Here is a 19,868-nt window from a genome sequence, read left to right on the forward strand (position 1 = left end):
GAAAAATATTTTCATTTTGAAAACGTAAGTCTTGGAGATGGAAAATAGACTAGGAACTAACAATATTAATTACATACCTGTAAATACTGCAAGAAAGTTTAGTAAGATAAGTAAGTGGGCAAGAGAATAAAATTCCTTGTAGCTATGTACAATGTGTTGTCCACCTTGGTAAAGAAAACCAAAAAACCTGTATAAATTCTACTTTTATAACAAACAGTTATCTCTAAGCTAAAATCATGACTTAATGACTCTTGACCTCTGCCTCTTCTCCTCAACTCTCCAAGGAAAACCTAGAAAGGAAAATAGAAAGCTTTATTCTGCTTATAAAACCATAAGTCAAATTCAGCCAGCTCAGATCCCAGTGCCTAAAGAAAGTCAAGATAGAGCTGCTGGTAAATGAGCCCAAGGACACCACCAGTGTAAATGTAGCTGTTAGTAATACTTGGTTTCTTTCCCTCTGTTCCTTATTTCTCTATTCCCTGTAATTTTTATGTTCTTCCATTCTTGCTCCTTTATTTTTTTTTCATTTATTCATAGACCTGTAGTTTCTCTACATAATGCTGTATAGATATTCAACACTCTGCTTTATTTAAATGGCACTTTTTAATTGGTCACTCTGATACTCATTTTAAAGGCAGGAGATTGCAGAAAGCATTGGAAGTCACTGAATGCTAGGATCTGAGCACTGATCTAACATTTGGGAGAAGGAACTATTCCCCCTCAAATTCTAATATTTATTTAAAAAAGGAAAATACTATGTCATCAAAGCAAATATTAAAAGAGAAAAATGTATAAATTCCTCCTATTTGGTTATCTGACAAGACTAGTAAATGTCTGCTAAAGTTTGTTTGCTCATTATTGTTCTGTCAGTTTTGTAAATTTTTATAACAGTGTGTATTTTATCACATGCATAATAAAGGAATTTTTTTTTTAAACAGAAATTCCCCACTGAAGGGCTCTCCAGTGTGGTGAGGAATGTGTTTGACTTTGATTCCTATAACAATGACATGAGGGAGATTTTGATGAAAACTTTACACAAGTATGGGATACCTATCGGAGCCAAACCTACCAGTGTGCAGCTGGCGAAGGAGTAAGGCAAACTCACTATTGATAAAATACTCTTTTGTGATTCTTAAATGCTGATAATTCTGAGTCTACTGAACTGAGTTGGTGTGTAAATTACTTTCCATGAGTAAGGTTTTCAAATACATGTTGCTATTTGCTGGCTGATTTCAGTTAAATAGCTGAATAAATATAAATATAAGTATTATTTATGGGCTTGTAAATTGAGAACTTCAGTTATTTTGACTGTCCCATGAGTAGTTGTAATGTAATTAAATAAAGGGAAATATTTGTTTCTTTAACAGTCTCTGTTCTTTTGTCGAATTATTATGACTCTCATTGTTTCCTAATCTAGTGTAAAATCATTGTACAAACATGAAAACTACATAAATGGGTAATAGATATTTGGTTAAGATGTTCTTGTTTCTGTCACCATATGCTTTTCTGTTATTAAAGTTTTCTAAATTTATAATCATATTAAGAGGTTTTTGGTTACTTATTTCAGCTTGATAGATGAAAGAGGTGGGGAAAACAAGTGGGTTTGTTTCATTTGGGCCAGTTGCCTGCCTTTGATTTTGTAATCACAGGCTATGTACTTAACCTTAGTAAAGAATCTTGCAAATATATTGTTCATCAGAAAAATTGTTGACAGAATTTATTAGTGGAGTAATTAAGTTGGTGCAGATTCACTGGAAAACAGTTTTAAATATGCATAACTTATTCATAATGCCTCAAATGCTCTCTTTGTCTATTAAACATAGTCAATTATCATAAATTCTCAAGGGTCAATAATTACTTTTAAATTATTTAACTTTAGTCTTATATAGGAGGTACTCCCTATATAAGACTAAAAAAATTGTTAAATGTAACAATTTACACTTCCTTAGGAAAAAATTGTTAAATGTAAATTAATGATTAGTCCAGCTATGTATATATGCACACACATTTATATACGTATATATGTGTATATATATCCTAAGTATATATATCATCCTTATTTATTTATTCTTTGAAATTATTATAAAATCTTGTTGAATATATACCAATAAAAATAAATTGTTAAAGCTTTAACAATTTCTTTAAGAATTTCTTAACGAGAAACAAATATTTCCCTTTTGTGGTAAAAGTACAAGGTGGAGTAATGTTAGAAATTATCCATGAATTGATTTATATTATTAATGGGTGAGTAAGTTTTTTTTGAGAAGAGTGGTTTGGTGTCAGTTGCTAATGCATACACTTTTCTGTAAAATACTATTTTACTAATTGATTAGCAGTGTTTATGGGCATTTGAAATTAGTTTGGTAATTTAATGAATGAGGCATATCTTCTATATTACAATATTCAAGAAATTGTCTTTAATATGCAAAATTCTGATGGTACTCATGTTATTTACTTCCTTTTTATAAACTGCGTCTTTATTATCAGTTGGAAATAAGATGGTTTTTCTTACTGTTAACAAATTTATATAATTAGAGTTCTAGCTTCATGGAAACCAGGCTTGTGATTTTAAAATAACTTTTTGTACTCTTGCACAACTTGAAATAAAAATTAAAATAGATATTAGTTGGTAAAATCAATCATAAGAAAATTGTTGGCAATTTAAGTTTCTAAGGAAGACAGATAAAATGATTTGACTTATTCATTACTATCCTCAGTTCTAAACTGAAAACTCTTGACATGGCAAATTAATTCCAACTTTACTACTTCCTTATGAGTGGAAGCAAAAGTACATTGAGCCTGGAAACAAGATGGTCACACTCATGCCTAAGACGGGGATGGAAACAACTAGTTGTCCACCCACTGCATATAGCTAAAAATAGACGTAGAGCCGATGTGGAGGATGAGTGACTTTGACTTTCCCTTGGGGTGGAAATAGTAGTCAATACAGTTTGCATATTCAAAGCATTTTTTCCTCATCTGTAAATCCCAATGACTTGGGCAGCTCAAAAATAGTGATGTTGTTTCATTGCTCTTTAATGAAATCCACAGGTTTCACACATCTATTTCTAACAAAAATGATCAGCCTTGTACCTTGAGAGGGTAGCATGGTGAAGTGAACAAAACAGTGGCCTGGCAGTTTAGCAGTTAGCCATACATTCAGCCTGTATGCCTGGGTCAGACATGGAGAAACAGATGAGAAGAAACAGTACTGCCCTCAAAGAGCTGGCAGTTTCATCTTGGTCATATGAATTTGGAGAAGTTGCTTAACTAAACGGGTTCCCTGTTGGTAAAATGAGGGCATTTTTATTGTAGATAGCATAACCATATAATCTATCATTTAATTAGGACATTTTTGAGAATGGAAGGGGGTGCTATTAATAATAATTCTGGGGGCCAGCCCATGGTGTAGTAAGTTAAGTTTGCACACTCCACTTTGGCAGCCTGGGGTTCGCAGGTTCAGATCCCAGGCACAGACCTGCACACTGCTCATTAAGCCATGCTGTGGCAGCAGCTCACATACAAAATAGAGGAAGATTGGCACAGATGTTAGCTCAGGGCCAATCTTCCTCACCAATAAAAAAATTAATTAATAATAACTCTGTAAAAAGAGATATAAAATAAGACTGTCCTAGTGAGGACATCCTCACAATATGATGTCATCCTCATAGATGATTAATAAGTCTCCTTCCTATTCTAACGTCCTCTGCACTTTTATGTAATCTTAATTTTCCCTCATCTGCAAAAACAAAAACAAATAAAAAAGTGTTACTAACACTTTCATTTTTCCTCCTAGAGTAGCACACAGTTAGTAGTAATCACATAGACATCTGAAGATTTAGTCATCCCCATGTAGTCTTATGATTTGACTGACTTTTCGAGTCCTTTTGCTAAACCTTTTACTTCAGTAGAACTTTTTCTAACCCAGCTCTTCTAGGCTGCACCTGCCCGTCTCTACAGATATTGTGTCGGTGAAGGAGATCCACAATGAATTTCAGTTGCTAAGGAAGAAGGACAAAATGTTTTAATTACAATTAATGTCCTTTTGCTCTGAATGAAAAATTCTTGCTACAACTTGTTAATTTTCTTGTTCTCTAATCCAACCATAGTGCTTATTGGATGGGAGCAAAATTACAAGGAGTCCAGAATAAGAGGGTCACATTCACACTAAAGATGGGGAAGAAGAAGTAACTGGCCACCCACTCCATATAACTAAAAAGAGAAAAGGCAGCTACTGTGGAAGAAGGAAGTTTTCACCTGGGGCAGAGATGAGATAGACCACTGTTTGTACAGTTCGTACACTGTTTCTTCTACCATACCTGCTTCCTCAGCTGAAATCAGAATATACTTTGCCTATTGAGGAGTAGTAATGTCCTATAATTGCTCTTTAATGAAATACCCAAAACAGAGATGCTGTCACTTTCCCTTTTGTTCTCCTAAATAGTGCAGTGATGGTACCTGTCTCATAGGTCTTTGCATATCTTTAAAAAGCCCACTCTGATATTATGAGGTGAATGTGACTTGTCTTCTTTACTAAACCTTTGCTAACCCTGGAACTTTTAGGCTGAGCCTTACTGGGTGGTTATTTTATCTTGCTTGATGATACCATGAAGCAACTCTTCTTCCTGATCTACAGATACACTCCCTGATCTTAGTACTGGGATCACAAGCGGCTACCTAGACCCCACATTGCAATTGCCCCTTCCCGCTAGTATTTCCTGAGGTTTTTAATTGTTCCTTTTTAAGTTTCTAATACACAGGAAAGGATATACCAAAGAGATGGCCAACATAACCAAATAAGGAAACATACTGGGAGAAATTTAGGTAGAGATAGGAAGATTTGGGTTAAAATGAGTGCTCAAAAAAATAATATGAACTCTTGAGTTTCAGACATCATTGTTGGAAACACATACACACAACACACACATACATAGATATAAAATCAGATCCAGACACCAACCAAAGGCATATGGGTTATTTACTGCAGTTAGATAAAGAGAGAAATTTCAGAGCAAAGTTTGCTTGTTTTTTCCCTCAAATGAACATTTATTTCTGAAGTTTCTTTTATTTGGGAATAAACATACTACCAGAACATTAGCACTTCCAAATTTAAACGTGTGTTTCAGAGTAATTTATGAACTCTAACATGCTGGGGAATCATTTGTCTTAAAGGAAGAAAAAAATCTGTTTTTTTATGCCTCTATTTTTAAGTGACTTATATACAATATTTTATTTTAAATTTGCATGCCACTCTCTGCTGGACAGTTCTTAAGATGAGAGAATTGTCACTTCATAAATTACAATGGAATATAAATACTCTACCTCTAAATATATTAATTAATAACTAGATAATTATGATGGTAATATAAACACTTATAGATAACTGTGCCAACCGTATTTCCAAGCACTCTGTTTACATGAATTTATATAATCTTTATAATAAACCTATCGTGTATATAATATTATATATGTGTATATGTGTATATGTGTGTGTGTGTGTGTATATATATATATATATATATATATGTATGTGCATTTTGTAGATGAGGAATTTGCCACACAGAGAGCTTACATCACTTCCCTAAGGTTAGAAAACTAATCAGGGCCAGAGCTGTAATATATATAATATTAATTCTAATTCTAATGATAAATATAAGCAGATTGATATGCAGACTATAGGCAATTTCGAAATCTGTTAGTCTTTGGATACTGAAAATTACCAATAGTTTTGGTTTAAAAGGGCCTTCAGATTTTAGGTAATCAACTTGGAAATCGTTATTGACCATGATGTTATGCATGTATAATACACAAATTCTTATTCTTCAGAGAGTTCTAATAGATTCAGATTTTGAGGTTTGAGCCGTATTTCATTATGAAAAGTAAGTCAAAAAGTGGATGAGTATAAACTTTTGGCACAACAAAATCATTTTAGAGACTTCTTCATTCCCAGTTAAGATTTCCTCTTTTTTTTGAAATAATGAAGGATCATGAAGTAAAACACAAAGTAATTCATTTAGAAAAATAAAAACTCTAGAAAACTTTATTTGGCTACCATATATAAGAAGCATACTAGCAATCATTCCTTCCTTATTTGGAACACAAAAGAAATTTATGGAGTCTTCTCAAAAGTTGCGTCATTTTTAAATAAATCAAACATACAGAGAAATTCTCTCTACCCTCTGAAGTTATCTTCATGTGTTTTTCTCTCCCTGTCTTCCCTAAGAGACACACAAGTCTATAAAATACTTAAATACTCATCCTTCTTACTCCAAATTCTTTGTCCTCAACTCTGTTGATTTCTTTTTTAATGTTGCTTAGTTTATTCTTAATCCAGTTTCTTTTTTTTTTTCCCCAAAGCATTATTGCGTATATTGCACTGGCAAACTATACAATCTACTGATTATTTATTTGTATTAATCAAGTAGAATAAAAAATTTGAGAAAATTAAAAAGTTTTTTATATGTAGGATTTCTTTATGATGCGTGTTTAATAAATGAAGAATGATGTCTTCATTTAATTTTTAGTCTCCATTTATTTTTAAAATAAGTTAGTAAAATGAAAATTAAGACATCTATAGTTCCACCATCTGGAGATGACCTTTGTTAAATCCTTCTAGATCTTTTCCTATGATTCTATGTGTTATTTCACTCACTGAGAAATATTTTTTCTAGTTTTTTTTTTTTTTCAGTTTTTCTTCTTAACAGAGGAGACATGTCCCTGAAAAGACGTCCTATTTAAAACACTTCATTCCCAAGCTTCTTGGTTGAAAAGAAATGTATCTGTAATGGATTAGATTTGAGCATAGATGACACCCCTCCCCCATCCTCACTTTTTTCTTCATTCCCCTTATTCCTTGAGATTTTAAGCTTAAGATATTTGATGTAAACATAACGAACAGATTCATAAAGCATATAAAGCCCTCTCATAAGGAATAAAAACAGTAATATCAACACTTTGTGTCTTTATGCATATGTTTAAATGTCATTATCCTTTTCAGACATATAACAATGCTGTGGCAAAACAGACTACACATCTGAAAATGACCTTTCAGTGTGGCTACACTTTAAAATGTCTCATAGCTGATGAAGAAGCCCTTATGGAGTCTTGTAATCACGTCTCAGATGTCCTGCTGACATCTGTATTCTCTTTCTGCTTTCAAATGCTTTATTAAATTATTTTTTAATTTCATTTTTCAGGTAAAATGAAGTAACTTTGAGTTAATAACATCTAGGATCATATTAGCCAATATTTTTATTGAATTTCTTTAATTGGTTCACATTTAAGCAGTTTAAAAACACAGTGGTAGCTATTGATAGTAGTTGCCTTTGAGAGAGACCCTAGCCTCCCTTTTGTACTATTTTGATATTTTAATGTGTATATTATTTTTTCTATACTTTATTTTTCAAATGTCCACTGACTGTCTGGGCACTGGAATTTTTCATTTTCTTTTCTTATTTAAATAAAATAAAAATTTTAAAGTAAAACTCTATTCCAAAATTGCTATATCTTGAGACCTTTGCCTCCAATACTGCAAAGCTTACGTCACACTGCAGTGCCTACTCTAAGGGTAGAACATTTGAACCCTTACCAATGGCAAATGAGAAATCAAGTTAACCAGGCGTCTCTATGGCATTTGACACAATATGAGTAAGTTTATGCATTGATAGACATTCAACATAAACATAGCAAGTGAGGGAAGACAACACATTTTTAGAGCAGCAAAAATTAAAATAGTTGATACTTATCAAGTACTTACTAAGTGCTCTAAGTACCATCCTCAAAATCATGCTCATTACTATAGTCAGGTTTAGCAGAGTAATTATAAATCCCTATGCATTTCCTGTGCACCTGTGTGTTGCTTCTAAGTCATTACAACTCAAGGACAGTTGGCTTCCATCTCTGATCCAATACTTCCTGTGTTCAAAGATGTGATGAATTATCCAGGGGAAAAGGAGAATATACCTTCTGTAGACTGGGTTCAAATAGATCTGGACAAACCTCGTTGGGGAGGTACTCAAAGGGATTCAAACATGGAACATGGGATAAAATAGTCTTTAACATTCTTCCAACTCATAGATTCTGAGTCACTGTGCCTAATTGAATTGGAAAGCTGAATAAGTAGTCACTCTTCTCCCTGATATCAGTAACCATTCATTACTTTATCAGCCAGTCTCACAAGCTAGAACTGCTGATGAAGGTAGCTGAGATTGTGGTTTCCTGTTATAAGAGACGTTAGTATCTCATTGCAGTGTGTGTTATACGGTCATGTTTAGTTTTGATCTTTCTCTTTAGAGTAGTGCCAGGTGTGCGTATTTGCAGACAGAACAGCTTCATTTATATTGAACGTGTCTTTGAAAGGGTATCTGTCTAAAATTGGTTGTCTACGTTAAAGACTTATCCACGTAATTGGAACATCAATAGCAACTGCTGCTTCTCTGACCAAGACCAGCTATGGGCTCTTCAAAGTACCAGAGACATCAAAAAGAACATCCCCAACCACGGCCTCTCTTTGGACTAATTTCATTAGGTTCATCTTTGAAAATAGGAATGATTATCAGTTTACTGTTTATCCTATTAAATTACAAGATTCTCTTCTTAAAGTTTTGTGCCTTTCCTTCCATTTTCCAAACTATTATATGCTATAATTTTCTTTTTGTAGTCTTAGTTTTTACAAATGAGTTCACAGTGTTGATCATGGAGTTCTAAGGTGTATAATTCCACTCTGCCTGATGATTTACTTTCACTTCATAAAAAAGCTCTTAGTTTTCAAAAATAATAAGATTTACATAATGACATCTCAGAACTATCATAAGCAGAAGGATGATGTTGGGTTTCATAGTTTCCTAGCTCTTTATTCTCTTGGTATATTATGAAGTAGCTTCCCAGCCATTTCATTTGCTTTTAGCCCCTTTATGAAGGTGCAGAAAAAATAAAAAACATACCCAATCTACACAGAAATTTTCAAGATATATGAATCTTCTTTCATACTCATCTTAAGCAGTCTCTCAGAATTATCTTTGATCCCTTAAGCATTTAAGCACCTATAGCTAACTCTTCCAGATACACCTACAAAGTAGATTGCATCATTTGTTGAGAGACATGTAGTCAGGATGCAATGGGAAAGATTTGCCATGGTGGTAGTGACCTCAAACAAATAGACAGCCAGTTATTTCTCCAGCAAAAATGGGTTTATTTGGGGTCGGCAAAGAATTGCAGTTTGGGGTCTGCAACAATGACGAGCCACATGCAAGTCTCCCAACAGCTAGGGAAGAGAAACTCTTATGTAGAGGGGAAGAATAAGTTGGGAGGGCTCTTGTAAATAAAGAGTTCATTGGAGGAATTGTGAGTTCTAGGTGTAGTGGCTTTTCATTGGCTAAGCTTCCTGCCAGTCAAGAAGAGGAAGTCATTCTTCTTCCTGTTGGGCTCTACTATCAACGTGGGGTGTGAGAGCTCCCCCTTTTGCCCTCCCAACTCCAATTTAATGAGGTTTCTGTTTATTAATTTGACATTTTTCCCTTCTGGTCAAGATCTTTCTCTGAAAGCATTGCTGATCAAGAGTCAGGTTTTTCTTGTTTCATCCATCTTTTGTCCCTTGGTGCCAGGAAGGATCCTTCTTGGGTGTTGTGTCCCATGTCAGAGGGAAAGTGCACAGATTGGAAACCTATTGAGGCCACATTTGAGTAACAGAAGGGGTAGAAGGAAGAACTCTCAGATCTTTTTCTTTTCTAAAGTCCATGTATTATCAAGATCATAGGCATTGGACATCATCTGAAGCATTATGTCATCATCGAAGGTTTGGCAGACAAAATTCCAACAGTCCTGGTCTAGACATCTTGAGAAAGCTGTCTCATCGGATGTTATCTGCTTCAATTCTGGGAAATCTTTACTTTTAAGTCACCAGATAATGTGCAGGTCCAGTCAGAGTTTGGTGCTTTCTTTAGGTGTGTCACATGAATCCAAGAGTTTATTCCCTGGAGTTTTGTGGGACAAGGATTAGTTAATGGTACCTGATAGGAACCTTTCCAGCGAGGTTGAAGAGAGTCCTTCTGGAGGAGTCTTTCCCAATAGATGAAATCTTCAGGTTGCAAGGCGTGATGCTCATCTTTGTCTCCCTGGAGCACACTGAAAAGATTGCTCCACCAAAACATGGTTATTTTTAGTGGAAGCAATTAGACCTTTGCAATTGTATCTCCTTTTGTCAGCTGTGGCTCAAAAGAGGCAGGAGCCAAATGCATTCGGTGGCCTGTGACTGTCTCAAAGGGTGAGAGCTTATGAGTCCCAAAGGGTACAAATCTGAGATTTAGAAAGACCAACGGAAATGCTTTTGACCAAAGTATTTCGAGTCTCTACAAATTTTGCCAGTTGAGTCTTAATAGTGCCATTGTGTATTTGACTATACCATAGGATTGAAGGTGGTAAACAGAGTGAAAGTTGTAAAACCAGTCAAACAACACAGATTTGTCAAAGTATTTGACCAGTAAAATGGATTCCTTGATTACTATGAGCTCAAGAGGGGTTCCCCAGGTAGGGATAATCCTTTCCAAAAGGACGTTAGCCACAGAAGAGTCAGTAGCCTGTCTACAGGGGAAGGCTTCAGTCCCATGAGAAAGCATGCAGACCATGACTAAAACATATTTATATCCATGACACAGGGGAAGTTATATAAAATCCATTTGCCAAACATCACATGGTCCATTACGTAGTTTAAAATGTCTGGGAGCAATACAGACAGGCTTCCCTGATTGTATTTTGGACAAGTGGGACAAGTGAGGTAGGCACTTTTTGCAGCCTCGTTAATATTTGCCCACCAATAGTGATTCGTGAATATTATCATTTTGTCAGTAGACCAATGGTTTAATGCATGCACAATGGTTAGGAGTGGGAATTTTAGAGTTTCCAGTAGGACTGAGTTATTTTTTGTTCCAAACCAGAGTTTTATCTTTTTATCAAACTAACAATTGCTGAATTTTGTTTTACCTTTTCTGAGGCCAATTGTTGGGCTTCTCTAGCCAATTTTTCTAAGTCTTCATTTGGGGAAATATCCCTTTGGACCATGACAGGGGTGTGGCTGTTGTTGGTTCCTTTATGAGCTGCATTCCTTGCAGAAATGTCAGCAACATGACTTCTTTAGCTTCCAGAGAGTCAAGTTTAGAATGCCCCAGGATCTTAATAATAGCTAAAGCAGCAGGTAAAAGTATAGCATCCAGTAATTCCTGAACATAGGGACCATTTTTAATTTTGTTTCCACTGAAAGTAAGGAAGCCACATTGCTCCTGCAACATTCTCAAATTGTAAGCAACTCTGAAAGCATATCTACTGTCAGAATAAATATTGGCAGTTTTGCCTTTGGCTAAAGTATAAGCCCATGTAAGAGCATACAATTCAGCCTGTTGGGCCGAAGTAGCCATAGGTAAAAGTGCTGCCTCAACAATATCTAAAGGAGTTGCAGCAGCATACCCAGCACAGGATTTGCAATTATCACCTTTGAAATAAGAACTATCAGTAAACCATGAGAATTTGGTGTTACTCAAAGGAGTTTCCTGCAGATCCTCAGGAGGAACTAGGAGATGACCCATCAGCATGAAGCAGTCATGAGAGACTTTGTCGGTGACAGAGGGGAGAAAAGTAGCGGGGTTAAGTTTATTACAGTGTGAAAGAGTTATGTGAGGAGCAGTTAACAAAAGGATTTCATAGGAGGTGAGGCAGCTGGCTCAAATGTGCCATGTGTGGTGAGAATCCAGGAGGTCTTCTGCGTGAAGTACAAAAAGGGTCAAAGGGAATCCCACAGTTTTCTCGGTAGCCTTAAGCGAAAGGGCAGTGACAGTAATGGCTCTAAGGCAAGGGGATATCCCTGTGCCACAGGGTCCAGTTGCTGTCTATAATACCCTATGGGTCAATGGTGGTCCCCGTGTTTTGGGTTAAGTATCCCAAGGGCATTCCCTTCCTTTTCGTGTAAAAAAAGGAAAAATGGACTCTGATGATTGGGATTTCCAAGGGTTGGTGGGTTTATCAAACTCTCCTTTAAAGCCTTAAAGCCTCTGCCGTCTTGTTCTTCCCATAAAATTGGTTCAGGGTTCTTTAGTAAAACACACAAAGGTTTGGCCATAGGAGAGAAATTTGGCATCCAATTTTGGCAGTAACCACCTAGCCCAAGAAAACCTAGCAGTTGGTGCTTCGTTTTGGATTTTGGAAACTTAGGATAGGATGAAGCCTATCTGGACCCTTGTTCTGATACCAGATGCCCTAAATATCAAACCTGGCTTGGGGCAAACTGCAGTTCCCCCTTCGCAACTTTATGTCCCCTTAAGGCTACAAGCTTTAACAAGTGGATGCTTTCTTCCTGTGAGACTTGGGAGGGACAGCAAAGGAGCAAATCATCCACATATTGCAACAAAATAGAACCCCCAGGGAACTTTATGTCATCTGCATCAGCCTTCAGGATTTGAGAGAAATAAGAAGGTCTCTCGGTAAAACCTTGAGTCATTACTGTCCAGGTGAATTGACTCACTTCACTTCCCAAGTGAAGGCAAAAAGGTATTGGCTAGCTTCATCAACTGGAATACCAAAGAATGCACTTGGATAAGTCAATTACAGTAAAGAATTTGCTTCCAGTGGGAATGGATGTTAGTAGCATATGAGGGTTGGGAACAACAGGGTCTTGAAGGATAACAATGTTGTTTATTGCTTGGAGGTCCTGGACAAATGTCCACCCTCGGCCCTTGGGTTTTCTCATAGGTAAAATAGGAGTTTTATCGGGATTTAGTACAAGAGACAATTTGGCCTTGTAATCCTCTGTTATGATCTTTATACCTTAAAGAGCTTCTTTACTTATAGGGTATTGATTAATTTTGCAGAGAGTTCTTGAGGGATCAGTTTGAATTTGATGGGAGGTGCGCTGTGAATTTTACCAATATCAGTTGGAGATTTTGCCCATAAGGAGGCGGGTAGCTGATTCAATAGAGACAAATTAACGGTGTTTCCAGAATCAGCTCTGGTACCAGCAGTGATGGAGCAAATAAAGGATGACAAAGGGTCATTTCATTCACTTGGCTGTTTTGATGGCTACTGTCAAATTCTAGAATTACTTCCCCCTTTCAGGAGAAGAAAATTCTGGCATGATACTTTTCCAAGAATTCTCAGCCTAATAAATGAATAGGGGTGGAGGGACTAAGGAGAAAAGGGTTTTTGTCTCTCAAAGGGCCTGAACAAAAGGGTATAGGTTCAGAGACAAGAACGTTTTGAGGTTTATTAGCAATCTCCACTATTTGAACTGTTTTAGTGCTTCGAGGCAGGTGCTGCTTTATAGTAGTGGGGTTGGGCACCAAGGGTATGGCTCCAGTGTCAGGACAGAAGGAGATTCATCTCTAGTCTGGACAAATGTTTCTCAAAGCTGATTAAGAGGGAGGATCGGGAAGAGTCCCCATAGTTCCTCAGAGCCCCATCACTGGGAATTTAGAGGACATCGAAAAGTCTAGTTAGAGGGCTGCAGGCACTTGAAGCACTTAAATTTATAGCAACTTCTTTTCCAATGTCCTGGTTCTTTGCAATAATAACAGAAACTAGGAGTTTTTGGTTTCCTTTGGAGGCCTTCACTTGCTGGAGTTGATGATTAAGAACTTTAGTGGTCTTTCTTTTAGGTGACCCTTATAGAGTTCTAGAGAGCTGGTTTGCCAGATTAACTAAATCTGGAGTAGACATAGGCTACTCAGACAAAGGCTAGCACAGTTCAAAGAAACAACCTGATTCAAAGAGGCCGAAGTGCCACCTGAATACCCACAGACAAACAAGACCTTAACCAGAAAAGGATGAAACCTTAAAATAGATCTTGACTAAGGCCTGGAGAGTCTCAAACCTGGAGAGGGCAGAAGCTTGGATCCAGTAGAAAGACTTATCCTCAAACTCCGGGGCCAGGGTGATAAGAAAAGCAGTGAGCTCATTGGGCTCTGTTGTGGGTACTGCACTTGTTTGCTCACCAGCCTTAGAGTCATCAAGGGTCTTCTCTGCATCCCTATACGGGCCACCAAAATGTTGACCTTAAACAAAGAGACAGTCAGTTATTTCTCTAGCAAAAATGAATTTATTTGGGATCAGCAAAGAATTGCAGTTCAAGGTCTGCAACCATGGCGAGCCACATGCAAGTCCCCAGCAGCAAGGGAAGAGAAACTCTTTTATACAGGGAAAGAGGAAGTTGGGGGTGGGGAGGCTATCGTAAACAAAGAGTTCAAGGTGTAGTGGTTTTTCATTGGCTGAGTTGTGACAGCCTCTCATTGGCTGAGTTTCTTGCCAGTCAAGAAGAGGAAGTCTTTCTTCTTCTTGTCGGGCTTTGCTATCTATGTGGGGCGCGAGAGCTCCCCGTTTTGGCCTCTTGACTCCAATTTAATGAAGTTTCTGTTTATTAATTTGACAGTGGCTTTTTGCAACTTGTCATTGAGATAAGAAACAAGTAGGTGAAGATGTTGGCAGTTCTAGCATAACCAAGTAGTCACTCATTTAACAAACACTATTGAGCACTTATGTGCTAAACACTAGATAGGGAGTCAGAAATATAAAGGTGAAGAAGGCTCAATGTCTGCCTTCAAGGAGGTCACAATTGGGAAAGCACTCAAGTAAAGAGCAACTTGTGTTATGTTAGAGCCACAGGAGAGAGAGCAAAGTGGTAGGATTGCTGGCTTCTGCGCTGGGGGAGAGTCAGGGAGGATAACCAAGCTGAATCTTTGAAGGATTACCACGCATTCTCCAGGCAAATAAAGGAGGAGAAAATACTTCAAGCAGAGACAGTTGTAAAGGGCATGGTGCGTTTTGGAAACTGCAAGTAGTTTGGTGACTAAAACTAAGGGTTAAGTGAGGACATGTTGTGTGGTGAGGCTAAAAGGGAGAAGAGTCTGGGGAATCACACAAGGATTTTAAGCCAGAGAGTAGCATGATCAGAGTCATAATTTAGAAAGAGCTCTTTTGGTTTCCAAAGATAGGAAGCTGAAAGGCAGTGAAACGGGAGGCAGGAAGACCTGTTGGGAAACAGCTGCAGTAATCTGAGTGATGAGCAGTGGGGGCTTACGTTGTAGCAGTGGGAATGAAAAAGAGGGGCATGAGTGAGCGAGATTTGGGTGGCAGAATCGATGGGTTCTGAGTGCCAAGGATTCAAGTGAGTAAGGTGTAAACCTTACCCTCAATGAATTAGCAGTCTAGTTGGGAAAACACAAACCACCAACATTGTTATAGAGTGTGATATTCAAAGTGCTACATTCACAGTGGGTTCTTTCACCTATGGGTCCTTCTTGTGGGAAATACAGAATTTTTTTTCTGGGAAAATTTCCAACTGGGAGAGCTTCAGTCCCAGTCATTCTTGATGTGGATAATTATAAAAGGAAAGAACTTAAGATTCGAAAATTCTAAGATATGTTTGGTAAAGCAGATGGCAGAAAAAGAGAAGTTTCTGCAGTGAAACTTGAAGACAGACGAGGCAAAGGAAACCCAGGCAAGTTCTGTGAGGAGGAAGAAAGCCAGAGATGTGTGGAGCAGGCTGACAACATCTGCTCTGGCACAGAGCCACAGTGGGCAGCAGCGCTAAGACAGGGCAGTGTCATTCTGGGTGATGGGGAGCATAATTTAGAAGTGTCAGCCAAGAATAGCAAGTTTCCCCAAATCTTTTTCCATCCCGTGCATCCAAATGACTCTTCATTTCTGTGACCTCAGCAGGACCAGCAGGGCAGAGATGCACAAGTCTAAGTTGTAAAGTAAAACCGTGATGTCTAAATGCAGAGCCAGGCACAGAAAGGAAAAATACATATACATACTCATTGTATGCATTATCATTTGCAGCAAAGCAAAATTAATTTGCCAGCAATATGTGAGATGGTGGGGAAGGGAAATTCAGAAGTTTCTAGCAAACAAAGGAGGGTAACTGGGAATAGTAGTACCCATTATTACTAATTTAAAGTGTTTAAAGGGGCTTTTCTATTTTCTTTATTTAGTATGCTGACTTCTTATTTTATTTTAAATAAAAATATTTACAAGAGATTGACTTCTGACCTTTCTCTCTTAAACTTCTATTCTCTATCAGATCTTAAATTTGAAAATTGAAAATACTACAGAACTCTATCCTAAGAGTTTCTAAGAGTTCCATATGTGCAAATTTACATGGAAATCTAGAAAAGTAAGAGATTAACTTTGCTTCCTAGGAAGAAATATGGGAGAGGGATGCAGGGGGAAGTGACATTGGAATTGGGCCTTAAGAATGAAAAGGATTTTGGACTGGCCAGGTGGCGTACCGGTTAAGTTCGCGCACTCCACTTCCAGAGCTCAGGATTCACTGCTTCTGATCCCAGGCGCAGACCTATGCATCGCTTATCAAGCCATGCTGTGGCAGGCGTCCCACATATAAAACAGAGGAAGATGGATACAGATGTTAGCTCAGGGCCAGTCTTCCTCAGCAAAAAGAGGAGGATTGGCAGCAGATGTTAGCTCAGGGCTAATCTTCCTCAAAAAAAAAAAAAAAGAATGAGAAGGATTTCATCAAAGAGGCAATAGCAGAAAGGATTTCTAGGCAGAGGTAATGACCCCGTGGAAGCATGAACATGTATAGTATGTTTAGGAATAGCAAGTAGCAGTTTGAGGTGGCTAAGGCATGAGTTGGCTGGAGAGTAAGAGGAAGGGGGAAGAGCCAAAGGTGAAATATTTGTCAGGGTTATTCTATGAAAGACTCCAGTAAACTCTGTTGGACAATCCAACTAGTGTTTACCAGAGGTTAGATTTCAAACATTAGGAATGAGTGAGGCCTGCTAAATTGGAGTTGTTCTTTTTCTTCTCAAAGATGGTATAAATTGGTGAATTTTTGAGAGTTGGTGGAACTACCCTGAAAAGGTTCCATTATTCCCATGAAAATTAGTAGTTCGTGTGGTAAGGAAATGTTTGAGGAATTGTTGATAATAGATATGTCAACAACTTCCAATTGCATAATGCCTCTAGAAAGATCCAAATCTATTTCATGTGTTTCTTTCATACTCCAGAAATAGTATTGGCAAATGTTCAGAGAAGGCGGAAGTTTGCCAGAACATACTCTTTAAAACTTAAGCTCACCTCTGTATGGAAACAATCTTAGACAAATCTCTTTCATGTCATTCAGACTATATTACTCAACTTTGGTGTCCATGTGCATCATGTTATGAATTGTATGCCTGCTTAAAAAAACCTTTTTTTCCTTTGTGTAACTTGCTCAAGCTGTAATTTGACCTGAGTCATAATTTTGAAATTCACCCTTCTTTTATTTAAAACTTTTACTTCCAGATCTTTATTAATACTTCCACAAGGGATTAAGAAACATCACAACATATGAATTGAAATACTTCGTTGTTTTAAAAAACATAAATTCATGAATGACATTGAAGATAAAAAGTAGTGCTATTTATAGGCTTAAGCTCATCCTCCTCACCCTTAAAATTAAAGACATCATTCCAGCTAGGACTTTAACAGAGTTAAAAAAAAATACAAGTGACAGGATCTTAAAACCGTGGAAAATACCATTGTTGTTTCAGTCACATCAGGTGTAACAACTTAAGTCTGCTCAGAGTTGAATGACACATTTCAGTAATGGAATATAGGGTCTTTTGCTAACTGATTGTTAGTTTAGAGTTACCCCCGAATTAATGTTGATTATGTTTCAAATTCCAAAGCTTCCTCATGCACCCAATTATAATGCTTCCCCTTTCCCCTGACTACTAACATACCAAAGGGGAGAGAGTAACCATCAAACTTTTCCACAGCTTGTTGGGAAGCTTTAGTAATAGAAAATAAGTGAGAGGCTTTGGTTTACCTCAGTTGGCCAGCCTGGAGTGCACAGGAAAAGTCTAGAAACAACACGCTGTGTTACCAAGGAGCTGGATGAGTCAGTTTGATTGTGCAACTCCAGAACACCCTGCGAATGTGACTTTCATTTGTAGTTGTTACTGCCAATAGCATCTTGTTATGTGGTTCCGGAACAGACTCTAAATGGGGTACCTGTAGGTCCTTCCGATACCCGGCCAACCAAACAGCTAGTGTTATTTTTAGATGGAACCAGACAGGCTGCAATTTCCATGACTATTACTTAGAATGAGTTGGCAAGTTCAAACCAGATTTGATGAATATCCCTAAAATTGTCAGTAAAAACTGGAAGGAGAGTAAAGTTACTATTTCTCAAATGGACGAATTTTTTTTGTTTGCTTGTTTTGTTTTGTTTAGCATCTATGTGATATTTTTGTGAGATTATTAAAAGATATATTAGGTCCATTTTTTAGGTTAGATATCAACCTGTCAACCAAAGACCATTTTTATTAAGCGATTCTCTGCTTCTAATTAGATTTCAAGATATATATAACTGTTTCTGGTGTCTTCAAAGAGCCAATTTGGGATGTATTTAGAGCTTCTTTTTTATAAGCTTTAATAAAGCAGTTCTATCAGGGCACCTATTCTAGTGGTAGGTACAGATATTTTCATTCTGATTGTTTATTTTCACTCCAGGGCACCAAGTTAATGCAAGACTATTGAATCTACCAGTGACACTTACTCCTAGTCACTTTGGTGATCATCATAGGCTCCCCACGCTATAAGCAACCTTCACTTCACAAAGGAAGAAATTAACACGCAAAGAAATTAGCTAACTTTTCCCTTCCAAGGTTTACATAGCTATTTAATAAAAGAGCTAGAACTAGAACCCAGATCTCCTGCATTTTATTATACTGTGCCTTCTATGCTAGGGGGAAATTAGGTATGTCTCCTTCCTTTGTTTTTCTCCTTCTGTATTTGGAGACCTGATTCTCCTTTGGTGAAGTGCTGACAGCAAGTAAAGAATACAGTTCATTCCCTAAACAAGGAGAGAGAGATCTCAGGTCTATAAGATGTTTTCAAGATCAGGCTTTTGACACAGAAATGTGTTTTTATTACATTTAAAAGAAAGAATATAATAATAGTAAATCCCCTGACTCAGTGCGCCTCCCACCTGGTTTCCAGTAGAAATACAGAAGTGGGTGACCAATCAGGATAATTGTCCAGGGGCTGGCTCCGTGGCCAACTGGTTAAGTTCACGTGCTCCACTGCGGCGGCCCAGGGTTCGCATCCTGGGCGCGGACATGGCACCACTTGTCAGGCCACGTTGAGGCGGCGTCCCACATCCTACAACTAGAAGGACCTGCAACTACGATATACAACTATGTACAGGGGGTTTGGGAAGATAAAGCAAAGCAGAAAAAAAAAAAAACAAGAAGAAGATTGGCAACAGTTGTTAGCTCAGGGGCCAGTCTTTAAAAAAAAAAAAAAAAGGATAATTGTCCAGGTACTTAAATTATATTTTGGATGATAGATACAAAAGCACATATGTCTTTTTAAGAAATTTATGTCATATGACTTAGAAGAATTTCATTGTAAATTTCTTTTTAATTTCTGTCCTTTTGTGTTAGACATTAGCACTTCAAAGGGACAAAAGGCATATTCCACCAGAATGCTTGGTTCCATTATTTTATGTTAAAAATATACAAGCCTTACATGGTCTTATTAAGCATATGGAAATATTGTGTCAGACTTCTCTTTTACTGAAAATAAAATGATTTCTCAGTACAAGTACTTACTCTTTTCATGGTCATCAGAATCATTCAAGCATACATTTTAGTTTTTAGCCACATAAGCATTATTTTTAAAGAGCTTTTAACTCTGAATCATTTCTTGCCTTAACTTACCATGGAATAAGAAATGTATATTCCATTAAATGACAAATTAATAGTTCCTTTTCTAAAGACTCAAAGAAAAGATAGTATGAGTAAAAAGTGAAGGCTTTATTCACAAAAATTTGTCTGTGGTTTTGTGCTTTAGCATTGCCATATTTATTTTGGCAAATCACT

At 37.2% G+C, this 19,868-nt stretch overlaps 1 protein-coding gene across 4 annotated transcripts in view; it reads left to right on the plus strand.

Moving 5' to 3' along the window:
• VWA8 (von Willebrand factor A domain containing 8) overlaps positions 1-19,868 on the plus strand; it is a 358,178-nt gene that overhangs the window by 208,522 nt on the left and 129,788 nt on the right. For all 4 annotated transcript variants that reach the window (XR_011427808.1, XM_023621650.2, XM_023621651.2 and 1 more), the window contains one exon: positions 939-1,090. Coding sequence is in view for 3 of the 4 variants with exons in the window: in XM_023621650.2 (XP_023477418.2) it covers positions 939-1,090 (152 nt within the window). In the remaining variant the exon portion in view is untranslated. The remainder of the gene's footprint in view (positions 1-938; positions 1,091-19,868) is intronic.

The sequence above is a fragment of the Equus caballus genome, chromosome 17 (assembly GCF_041296265.1).
Source record: "Equus caballus isolate H_3958 breed thoroughbred chromosome 17, TB-T2T, whole genome shotgun sequence".
Lineage (NCBI taxonomy): Eukaryota > Metazoa > Chordata > Mammalia > Perissodactyla > Equidae > Equus > Equus caballus.